This window comes from Triturus cristatus, chromosome 7 (assembly GCF_964204655.1).
Source record: "Triturus cristatus chromosome 7, aTriCri1.1, whole genome shotgun sequence".
Taxonomy (NCBI): domain Eukaryota; kingdom Metazoa; phylum Chordata; class Amphibia; order Caudata; family Salamandridae; genus Triturus; species Triturus cristatus.
Genome location: NC_140590.1, coordinates 1,047,630,610 through 1,047,642,851, shown reverse-complemented (window position 1 = coordinate 1,047,642,851; position 12,242 = coordinate 1,047,630,610). Strand labels below are relative to the sequence as shown.

Below are 12,242 nucleotides of genomic sequence, written 5' to 3'. Positions count from 1 at the left end.
GAAAGGATGGCCTGCCTGGATTGTTCTAGATTTATCTCCTTAAAACATGCGAGTTCCCTTTTTGTTCCTAATGCTGGGCTTTATTAGGCTGGGGTGGTATGTTTGTGAAATCGTTCTTTAGGTCTTTGATTTTGTTGTCAAAGAATTCAGCGATTCTATCGCATAGGTCCTGTAGAAGGAGGAATTTCTCGATCTAAGCTTGTGGGATTAGTGAAAGATTTCACTATATTAAAGATAGTTTTCTGATTATCATCTGCCCTATTTATTAGATTAGAACAGTGTGTCTTTTTTTCTGTTAATTTGTTGATGGTATGTTCTAAGTGTTCTTCTGGGTAGATCTATAAATCTGGGTTTAATCCATCATTTTTTTGCTCGCCACACCAGTTTGGGCCCAGCCATATGCAAATCAGTCTTGACCCTTCGCCTCATGGGAATAGTCCAGCCTAACTTCCAGGCCAGGTCCTCCCTGGACCAGAAACAAGAATCCTGGAACCAGTTTCGGGGCATCACCTCTTCTCAGCCAGCTAGCTTGCCTCAAGTGGCATGGTGTCACAGGACTCATGTCTGGGCATAAGCTTTCCACTTAGGGCGACAAATGCTAAAAGAACAATTGATGGACGGAATGCTGGACAATGTCAAACATTCATCCCCAGTACAGAAATCTTACCCGAAATCCATTGTTTTATTTGTTCACCATGCCATTCCAGTTTGGACCTAGCCATATGCAAATCAGTTTTGATCCTGCTCCCCGTGGGAACAGTCCAGCCTGAGCTGCCAGGCCAGGTCCTTCCCTAGGCCCAGTTGGTGAATTTTTGACATTGTTCAGCATTCCATTAATCAATTGTTCTTTTTGTATAGAAAAAATATCAAACATTGACGGAAATTCCTGGAGGCCCATCTCCATGGCGAGAGCGTGGACAAAGTGACAGTGGGATAGAAAGGGGGTTGAGATTTTGAGGATGCACAGTTTAGAAATAGTTGAGTGTGTACTAACAAGGAACTGAAGGATGCCAAAATGTGTCCCCCTTGCTATGGAATATAGAGCTTAGAAATATTAAAATGAAATGAATTATTGGTTGCATGATGCATAACAAATACATCCAAAATGGATAGGTGAAAGCAAGCACTTTGGATAACTAGCTAGGGGACATTTCTAATATAAAAATGTGGCAGATCATTTTGGATCTTGCTCCGTCGTTGTAATGAAGTCTCTTCTGTTATCCTAATCAAGCATGAAGCCTGGTGATTACCTGTAATGGTGATTGTTTTTTAAACGTAATTGTTCAATGTGTAAGACAAGCCAATGCCTAGAGATCTGAGTCTTCTTAGAGGATTAACTTTATCATCTTCCTTATGATTTCAATATGTTGTATCTTACTGCTAATGCGAGATATTACCAGAACTCTTTTAACCCTTTCTAAGCAGGAAAGCACCGCACCTTGCAGAGCCAAGAGCCCTCACTTTAACCCCTGCAACCTTCAGCACAGCCTCGATGTCCTCCTTGGGTAGCGTTTCAGAAAGCACAACAGGAAACTATCGACGATCCATCTATGTGCCGACAGCAGTGGTGGCCCCTGTCAGGAGCTCCACCGGGCCCAGTGTCTCCACCCTGATGTCCACACGAAGGGGCCGCACCAGTGTCAGAAAGAGTAAGTGAAGAGACCATATGGATATTCACCAAAATCCCAGACGAATCGAATGTGACATGACATGCCATTACATGTCCAGCGACCCTTGACAGCATCACATCTTGACTCGCCCTTTGCCTCTCAAAAACCTTCTTTTTAGGTCTCGGGCACAGACAGCTTTAGCTTTTAGTTGACAAGACAAGACCTTTTGTTTCCAATTCATAAGTATATAGTTACAGTGGGCTTTGTGTAAGGCCTTTGCTTACAATTGAATAGCTTTACTGACTATGTCAAGTGTCTGCTTTTCATTCCATGACTTTCTCACCTATTCTTGTGCTTGTCATATCCCGAACCATTTAAGCCTCTCAGTGTTCTGACTGGCTCAGTTGTATTCTTCAACTGTTGACTTGATGGGACTGTGTTTTATGTAGCATATGGCATTCCACTGGAATACATGTTTGTCCTTGCACTTTCCCCTGCTTGTTTCTGTTTCCTTCCATCTACATACTCTCTCTTTACTCCCTTCCTCCTTCGCACCTAGATGCCCCCCTCTTCCGATCCTGCTTTCTCTTTTAATTTTTTTTTTACTTGCGCTTAGTAGTTACAAAGTGCTGTCTGGCCATTCACTTCCTTTTTTATACTAGTAGGCACTTTTAAAGTCACATTCTAGCATGAACATGTCCTATGTTAGATCAGTAAATTAAATATGGCACTCTGGGTCACTACACAAGCGCACATACGCCACGAGGCATTAGTGTGCATACATCATGACACATGCGTATGCATGCATGACCTTCTTGGAACAGGTTTTCTTGAGTAGAAAACTCAATGCAAATTTGCTGGGCAAGCGGGCCAATGCACCATGATGTATGTGTTCAGATGCGACTTGTAAAAAAGCAACAGCAAGGCCAATTGCTCAACCTTTTAAAAACAAGTCTTATTGGTTTTGCCAATGTTTGTTGTTGCGTAGGGGCGAAAATAAGGGTAAGCAGTCAATACTGCAGTGTCAACGACATGAATGAATTAGCCACGTACAGCAGCGTCTAACACGCCCATCCCTAACTGATGTCCATGAGGAACTAGACATACACGCAGGCCTTACTTTTGACTTGGGAATGAACCGAGATTCAGCCGGTAACTAAGGGAGAGTTGAGTACAGATTGCAGCAATATGTACGGACCACAAATGAGTCTCAAAGACTATGGGCCATATTTACAAAGAAATGACGCAGCGCAGCAGTGCAAGCAATTTAGCAGTGCCACGCTGCATCATTTCAACAAGCATTTACAATGCAATGGGTCTCCCAATTGCGAGATTTTGAGCTACTGGCACTGAAAATGGCACTACCTTTTATAATATTAAAAGGCATTGTTATTTATAATACCAATAGTTCAAACTTTGGCAAAAGCGATATCTATTGTATTGTTGAGCACGGTGTCCGTGAAGTAGGCGCCGCGCTCACCATTAAAGTAAAAGAAAAAAAAAAGAAAGAGTGTGGTGTCCCTGAAGCAGGCGCTGCACTCACTATTAAAGTTAAACAAAACAAAAATTAAACAGAGCACGGTGTCCCTGAATCGGGCCTCGCTCTCACTATTAAAGAAAAAATTACACAGAGCGCTGTGTCCCAGAAGCAGGCGCCACACATGAACGTTCAAAATTATTTTTTGAAACTAGCGCTGTGTCCCTAAAGCGGGCGCCGCGCTCAGCATGCAAGTTAAAGCGGCATAGCGCTTCATGATAAAAGCAGCTGCCATTGTCATGTGTGGGTGCGCTGCAAATACATAAAGCAGCCACCATTGTCCCCATCAGTGTCAATAAACAAAATAGTGCTCACCGACTTATAATGCAGACTGTGTAACAGTAAAAGGCCCAGTCGTAATGGGAAGTAAAAAATGCAGACAAGGCGGTACCATGGTGGGTCTAACAAGCCTATTTACAAATCAGAAGCCAGTATTTACGAAGGAGAATGACACAAGCCAATGACAAATATGGGCGAAGAGTGTACGGGATTTCACCGCATACTCCAATACAGCATGTCTCGCAGAGCAAGCAGTGAATGCGCTCTGCTGCTTGGCTCAACCTAAAAATGCAGGGATATGTCATATTCACAAGAATACAGCACAACTCTGTGTTTTTCCTTGCGCCTAGTGCAAGGGTGCCTGCGTTGCAGGGATGATTGTTTATGTACAGGAAGGGACACCTTCCTGCACATAAACAATCATTGAAGGCGATTTGCTCCTTCTATGTGTGCTGTGGAATACAGTGCACATAGAAAGAGCAAAATGCATGGAGAAATATAAGGATTTTTCCTCATTTTGCCACTCTAACACCTGCTTTTTAATGGCCTTCGTTTTTGGAGCTGCCTCAGATTTACAAATCTTTGTAAATCGGGGACAGCGTCAAAAAGCAATAGTTGTTGCAGGTGGATCGCACACAGCAACACCCATTGCATGCTCTTTTCATGCAGATACCTGCGTCTAAGGGTATGATATTTACCAAGCGGCGTTAGGCCGTGCAAAGTGGCTCAGCACCACTTTGTAAATATGGAGCAGGAATTTGGGCTGCTCCAGTAGCACAATGCTCTTGTAAATATGCTCCTTTGTCTCCTTTAATTTTTAGATATAATGGGGCTAATTTACAAGCCCCTTGCACACTTTTTCCCATATTATAAGTGACGCACCAGCGGCACAAGGGGCTTGTAAATAAGCTTGAAACCAATGTGGGTATCTTCTTTCTGCTGATACCTTCTTGGGTAGGGGGGTGAAAGAGCAAACATGCACTTCTCTGGTTGGCCACCTAACTCCAATATTCTTTTCCTTCGCAGGTGCCTCGCTGCCCAGGTACGCCCAGACAGGGCCACTTTTTCAGATGGACAACAGTCTCCGGCGAACTCCATCTGCCATTGTGCGGCCGCAGCAGTTCCAGACCTACCAGAGCCTAGCAGACCAGAGCAGCAGCCCTTCGTCTCCCCCTGACTCAGGAGGAAGGCCTAACTCCTGTCATGACTTTGCCGTTGTCTTCAGCCGGGGTACTGAGCAAAGGGCTCATTCCGCGGATAGTTCGGTGATCTTGGACACCAAAGTGACTGTGGCTAAAACCAGCACGATGCAAAAGCCTCCTGGTTCGGCACCGCCGTCCATATTGGTGAAGCCAGACACATCCAAGAGCCTGTCGGAAAAGGTAAGTTTGACATACGCCGTCGACAACATATTTAAAGTGTTCTAACTAGGATAGCATTATTGGTGAAGGTGATATGCAGTATGACCAGCTGCAAGTATAATGTAGCATCCAAAAGTGTCAATTTGCATATATTGAGATCAGGAGATATAAACAGACAGTTCGAAACCATGTGAAAGTAGGGGACTTCTGTACGCGCCATTTGTGTTACTTGTGAAATATAGAAAGAAACAAACATATTTTGCTCCAGTCCATGATGCTGAAAAGTGTTTGCTCCACAATAATCAGGAATGAAACAGATTCTAACTCCATCTGAAACGCGTATTGTTTGCAGATGATTTTAAAAGAGAATTTAGCAAACTATTTCTACGCTATGAATAAGACTGTTACAAAGTATAACTTACCTTTCACTGTTTTTTCCCCTGATAACTCATGAAGCAAACAAATTTGGCCTCTGAAGGGTGGTCGGGATTTGTTACATTTCGAGACATTAAATTGACTGAGTTTAGTAGAAAAAGTGGCACTTCTACTTTATTATTATTATTATTTATTTATTTTCATTTGCATTGCCCGTGCCAGCAGAGAGAGGCCACTTTGCATTAGAGTTTCCAGAAGAGCAAAATACATCACAAGAAGACATTCTAAATGGTTGGGTAATCGATATCTCTATTGGCATGTACAGGAAGGGTAGCAGCTGCTTGAACAAGTAGGGTTTCAGTCAGGTATAGTCAGGAGATAAACCAGAGAAGGCTTCAAATACTATAAACTGAAACAATATCTTTTGCAAGGTGAGTCCGGAGAACTAAAACCTACCATCGATGTGGTGCATTTACAGAGAATGCTGGATCTCAGTATGTGTTCCGTTTTCTGTCTCTCAATTGTCCACTCACTATCAGCCCCTAAACTCCGACGCCTCTCCTTCTTCATTGCACCACTGCCTCTCCCTACCCTTGCATCATTGATTTTTGTTCTCTTTTTTCACTCTTGCTGGTTCAAGTGCTTCAGCAGGTGCAACCAGGCTGCTTGCTTGCACTTACTTCCCCATCTGTTGGTCCATGCCCATCCCCTTCCGGCTCACTTTCTTATTTTAGCACCCCCACGCAAATTTATTTTAAATCATTGTTCAATTTAATTCAATTCTAGATTCTTTATGTGATCTCATAAGAAGCAGGTCATAAAATTTGCATTATAAAAAAATCAATTCATAAATAGTAAAAAATAAATAAACAGTTCATGAATAAAAACAGTCACAATAAAAACAAACACTGGCATAATAAATAAATCGAGACTATAAAAACTACATCTTTAACCCCTTCGGTGCTCATGACGGAATGGTTCCGTCATGACCCACGGTTGAGCTGTGCTCATGACGGAACCATTCCGTCATGACCACGCCCGCGCAAGATTCCGCCAGCACAGCGGCGGAATCTGCGCAGCATCGAAGGGGTTAAAACATCATTGACGGACGCAATTGGAGTACACATTTTAAAAAGGAGCCTACTGCATTACATGAAATATGGCTGTCTAGTTGCTTCAGAAAAATCAAAGCCACTTTACACTTGCTAAACTTACATTTCTGAAGCACAGGTAATAAAAACCGTTTAGCGAGGGGGAGGTAAAACTTGCAAAAGAAAACAAAATTAAGGAGGGTCTGGGGAAATATCTCAGACTTGGTTAGAGATATCCATGTGATGAGATATCTCCTCAAACCCCCCTTCATTTTTTCGACTTTTGCAAGTTTTACCTCCCACTCACTAAACGGTTTTTATTACCTGTGCTTCAGAAATGTAAGTTTAGCATGTGTAGAGTGGCATTGATTTTTCTGAAGCAACTACACAACCATATTTCATGTAATGCAGTATAGAGGTTGTTGTCCCGATTTAGGCTAGGTTCTATTAAGTGGCTGCTGTGTTTCCCACATGGACAGTTTGCTGTCTGCGATCTCAGAAAGAGCAAACTGTCCATGCGGGAAACACAGCACACAGCAACCACCTAATATAACCTAGCCTAAATTGGGACAACAACCTCTACTCCCATGTACCCGAGACCAGGTTCAAATGAGGAGCCAACCCCTGTATGGTTTGTAGAGGACAATATTCTCTAATGGAGGGTTTCGTTGACTCCCTACCCTCCCTCTTTGCTCTTTTATGGGACAGAAAGCATTCCCTGACCCATCCTTTGTTCGTTATTCAGATATTCGCTGGCTTCCCATAAATATAGGAATAGCCTAAGGCAGAAGTGGTCTCCCGGATGTATTCAAGCCAGGGGATTCTGGTCCAATACCAACAGGCGAGACAATCTAAAATAATTGTGCGATTCAGACCAGCCTCCATATTCTGCCAGATTGAACACCACAGCAACAGAGGAGTAAGGTTAATCAGATCTTCAATATACTCCAGGCCTAATTCCAAATGGACAGCAAAGTGCGATGTAGACAGAGGGACCCCCAAAATATGCCAACACACTCCATTTTCCTCAGTTTGTATAATTTCCACTTTCCTGTGGCCTCATATGCCTGAGCCATAGGTCAAAAGGGGAAAGCACTTCTTATAGATCCCTAGTATAAGGGTTAGGGGCTTTTCCCTATCACAGAAGCTATAGAGAAAATAGAACCAACCGCGTGCAAGAAACTATTTCTTCTGTTCCCAACACACATGCACTGTCAAACATCAGCTCAAGGTGCAGGAACTGACCCACTTTCCCTATTACCGTTCCCCGATACTCATACAATTAATTTTATTATTTTTCGGGCCACAAACCATAATGAAAGTTTTTTTAAAGTTAGCTTCCAGATCTAACTTTTTCATAAACGTAACAAAAGTAGACATTAATATCTTTAAACCATTGGCTGCTCTAGCAAGTAACACAGCATCATCTGCATATAGAAGTGCTGGTATAGTGTGTTTTTTAACCAGCAATATGTTAGCCCCCACATTCACTAATTCAGTTTCAAGATCATTTATATACAATTAAAATAAAATATGTGCCAACATTCATCTCTGTTATACTCTCTGAATAACTTGAAAGGAGGATGAACACTCTGTACCGTTCCCCATACCTCACTAATGCAGACAGATCCCAAAGAAGATGCCTCAAAAAGGCCACCAAGTCCACCTCAAGTCCAAGGAAGATTAAAATGTCCCAGAGCTTGGATCTATTTACACAATCAAAGACACTTGTTAGATCCATAAAAGTCAACTGAGGAAACTGCTCTTGGCAAACTTATATTTGGACACAAGAAGGGGGAGGTGTAAAAATTGTTCTGTATTGCCAAGGCCTTTTCTAAAGCCATACTGAACCAGTGAGAGCATATTCTTCTCTGTAGACAAAGAATCAAATGGTCCAGTATGATTCTCCCGATTATTTTAGTGACAGAATTGAGAAGTGAAATTGGGCGAGAACACTTGGGATCATGTGCATTTCCCCTTTTTAAAAACTGGCACAATTATAGACTACCACTAGGAGGAAGGACGCCAACATTGCAAGCAGAATTTATAACATTTGTAAGCAAGGGGATTTTCCTTAAGTATGTCCACGGCGATCCCATCAGGCATAGGTGCCTTTTTAGAAGGGCTATTAAGAATGGGCACAAGTACTGCCTCAGGAGAGAATTGGGTATTTAGCGGCAGCACACAATCAGCCATTCATTTCTCTTGATTAAGGACATTAGAGAAATACATGCTAATAAAAAGTTCTATCCAGCTTTCAGGGACAATATGAGTACTCACTCTATTAAGCAAAACACCTGGTACAAGGCCATCATTCACTGCCTTCTAGAAAGCCTGAGGTTTTTGGCCTGACAAGCAGATACCAAGGTTTCCCATTTCTCATCCTTCAAATTGTCCATTCTCTGCTTTAAAGCCAGGGTATAAACCTTTCTGTACACAGTAATTGCTTCCTGATCCCTTGGAGAGCGCTTCAGTTCCTTACATAATCTAATACTCGCAGTCCTGCAGGCCTTATCAAACCAGGACCTATTGTATCGTATTCTGGCACCTATGGGCCTTGTGAGCATAACTCTTATGCAAGAAGTTAATTCTGCAAATCTGCTCAGCGTTGCATCGGGTCCGAGTTCCTTTGATAAACAAGAATTGATCAAATCCTCACACCCATCTATAGGTATTCAGATTTGCAGAATGCCAAACATCTTTCATAGATAATGACTGCTTAACCCGGTCAATGCTCTTCAGCCCAATTACGGGGACTTATATAGAGATAGTGAATGGGTTGTGATCACTATATATGGTGGAGAGAACATTCTGTTCCAAGGCAAGAGAATGCATACTTCGAGAGACAAAGATGTAATCAATTACAGATCCTCACCCCCCTTTCCCGTATAAGTCAGGATATCAGATGTAGCCAAATTAGTAGCAGCACTCTCTAGATCATAGGAACCCAACTAGGTATATAGGAAACGTCCCCTACAATCTAAGCCATCCTCCCAATTAAACTCAGATGAAGATGGGGAGAAAGTCGAGGATGTCAAAACAGGAGCGGCACCCTCTTTTGCATTAAAATCACCAACCAGTATTAAATTAAATGATGCACCCAAATATGCATTCCTATCAGCTAGTTTTTCCACAAAAGCAAATAGCCCATGAACATTCTGATATTTCCTAGCTGAAAAATCATTATTATATAAATTAACCATAACTATACCAAAATTGGAACCCCAACTTAAATCGAAAGCCTGCATATTTCCCCCCTCTGTCTGTACCTTCATTATTTTACAGCCAATACCAACTTTAAACCAAGTGGAAAGACCCCCGTTGTCCCTGTCTGAGGGGGATGCTGGGAATTTATAACATGTATACCCATCAATAAATACTTCATCCAACTTCTACGTTTCCTGAAAAAATACATCATAACTGTTAATAAGAGCATGCCAGTCCTCAATCAGCAGCTTGGATGCCAACCCAGCCATATTCAAGCATACCAACCTCAGCTTTGCATTAAAATGATGAGGGTTATTTATCATCAGATCAGTGCGGAAAACTGCAGAAGCAGGTGAACTACAATCAAAGGGCTAGTTCCCCCTTCAGTTAAGCCTGATATAGTGGTATACTGGAGAGACTCAATGTTCGTATTTTGGGGTCCAGTAGGCGAACCTGGGCTGCCCAGGAACCCGCAATATAAGTACAATTGTGCTCCCTTCCACTCCATCAGTCATTGTCCTCTAATCCAGATAGAACCATAAATCTATTCCTGGTTAAAAACTGATCCACATGCAATGATTGGGAAGGGATTTGTTTAGCAACACGCAGAAGGGTAGTAGGTGACAAGTGCTTGTTGAAAAGGCCCAGTGGTAAAACCTTTAATGTTCCAGTCTTTACTGTGCCTGCCAAGCTTGCGCCAAGGTTTCTCTAGCAGCTAAGGCCTACGAATGTTTACAAGTATACAGTCTCCATGACAGTTCCTGGGTAGGGGCCCAACTCCCGCAACTCTATGCACAAAAATAATTTCCTCGTAGGGGTTTAAATTACATCTCACATTTGTGTGGAGTCAATATGGCACCTTATTTTTTAATTCCAACATTGTCTCTGTCTTTCCAGGTGCCAGCCTAGGAGCATTAGCCAATATAACCACGTACAGGCATGAGACTGGTGGAAGGTTAATCATGGGAGGGGTGCTTGACAGGTCTAATCACTGGCTGAAGTTGGATGTCTATATTCACGACCCACGTTCATAATGCGACTTCCCTCTTGGTTTCTCGAGCTGGGAGAGAGCCCAGAGAGTTTAGAAGATCTCTGCTCTTTCCCATGTACGCATTTCTTCCCTTTCATTGGACCAAAGGGCTGTATCAATGTGGTTTGAAGACGGGTCCACACTGGGTATCAAAGTTGCTCATCCTGGGGTACAACCCTCAACATTTTTATTCAAGCTTTTCAAACATTTCTCAGTAGCAGAGACAGTCATGCATGGGGTGCAGTTTTAAATCAAATAAATCATTGAGTCTTCCGCTTATACTATCCCAAAAAGCAATATCAGACAGTGATGAGCTGGGTATCATACTGGGAGAATTAAGGACCGATGGGATCTTTGAGACCCTGACTTAGGCTTCAGGGCTCTATTCCTTTCTTTGGCCACTGGGCCAGGGCCAGGGGAACTCAGTTCATGTTCGGCAATGACAGGGTCCACCTCTCCGTTTGGCCCACCCACAGTAGCAAGATTCACTCCAGTACAAGTATGGTCACTAGTCAAGGCGTCGCTGAGGTGCGGTTAACAAGGGAGACCAGCTTCATCTGCTGTAAGTGAGAGCAGATGTTCAGCCAGTTCAATTTCCTTTGAGATAACACCTATGGCCGGGGTTAAGAAGCTGTCGATAGTTGTATGGCCATGAGCTTGGGATGCCACAAAAGTAACTTTCCGTTTTCCTATTATGCTTAAGTAATATTATGGGAAGATTAATGACAAAATCCCAGGCACAGTTTCCCCCACAATTAAAAAACAAGCATTTGCTATGCAATAGGTCTCGCATTTACGCAAGTTTAAGCTATTGGCATTGTAAATGACGATGCCTTTTATTTGTTTGAAAAACGAAAACACAAATAAAAGGCATTGTTATTTGCAATGTGAATAGCTCAAACTCGCGTAAATGCGAGACCTAATGCATTGTAAATGCTTGTTGTTCCTTTCACTGTAGCAGTGACCTGGTTTGTTTTTAAAAAAATAAGACCTTTGGCCTCACGCTGTTTGTTCATTTGCATCTCACTGATGCTGGGAACAAAGAGATAGCAATCTTTACTGCCGATCTTTACTGCCGTGCGGCCCGCGAAAGTGAAAGCAAACGAGTGCTTTCAGGCCTCCAAATGATGCGCGCGCCCGGCCGGCGCACATGCACTGTATTTGGAGGCCTGAAAGCACTTGTTTGCACTTCCAGATCCCCCATTTTCAAAAGCTCTCGCGAGAGCAACGCTAAAGCGCTGTCTCAGGCGAGACCTAATGACTTCGATGAGAAAAATCCAAGGGTAAAGCTTCCTCCAAGTAACAGGCCCCCAGCAAAAATAAGAAAGATTGGGGGAGGGGGCTAAACAAATATCACAAATGAGCAACCGAGTACCTTGATGAATCCCCCGAGGAGGCCAAGCAACTATGGAGTAAGCACTTAGGGACTCCTCCCCCACACAGCAAAACAGACCCCCTCAGGTAACACAGCAGCAGGTTAAATCACTGTTCTAAAGTGGCCACATGCCCTCTTGGAAAAGTAAATAAAAAATTGCAAAATTGGCCATCGATGCCTCACACCGTATACCAATCTAGGAATAGTGAAAAAACATTTTTCTCCATTTCAGAGGGACTCTGTGTGTGTGCATATATCATGACACTGCAGTGGTCATTTTTATGATACCATTCTTAACGCTCTAATATTAGAACGGAAAACTAAAAATATATTTTTTTAAATGCCAACAAACCATTGCAAAGATGATGCGTCAGTCT

General features: G+C 42.7%; 1 protein-coding gene across 5 annotated transcripts in view; it reads left to right on the top strand.

Moving 5' to 3' along the window:
- Positions 1–12,242, top strand: part of SH3RF2 (SH3 domain containing ring finger 2) — a 235,848-nt gene that overhangs the window by 206,977 nt on the left and 16,629 nt on the right. For 3 of the 5 annotated variants that reach the window (XM_085618118.1, XM_085618119.1, XM_085618121.1), the window contains exons 8-9: positions 1,423–1,649; positions 4,453–4,808. In XM_085618118.1, coding sequence (XP_085474244.1) covers positions 1,423–1,649; positions 4,453–4,808 — 583 coding nt within the window. The remainder of the gene's footprint in view (positions 1–1,422; positions 1,650–4,452; positions 4,809–12,242) is intronic. The other 2 variants (XM_085618120.1, XM_085618117.1) reach the window with 1 other exon arrangement.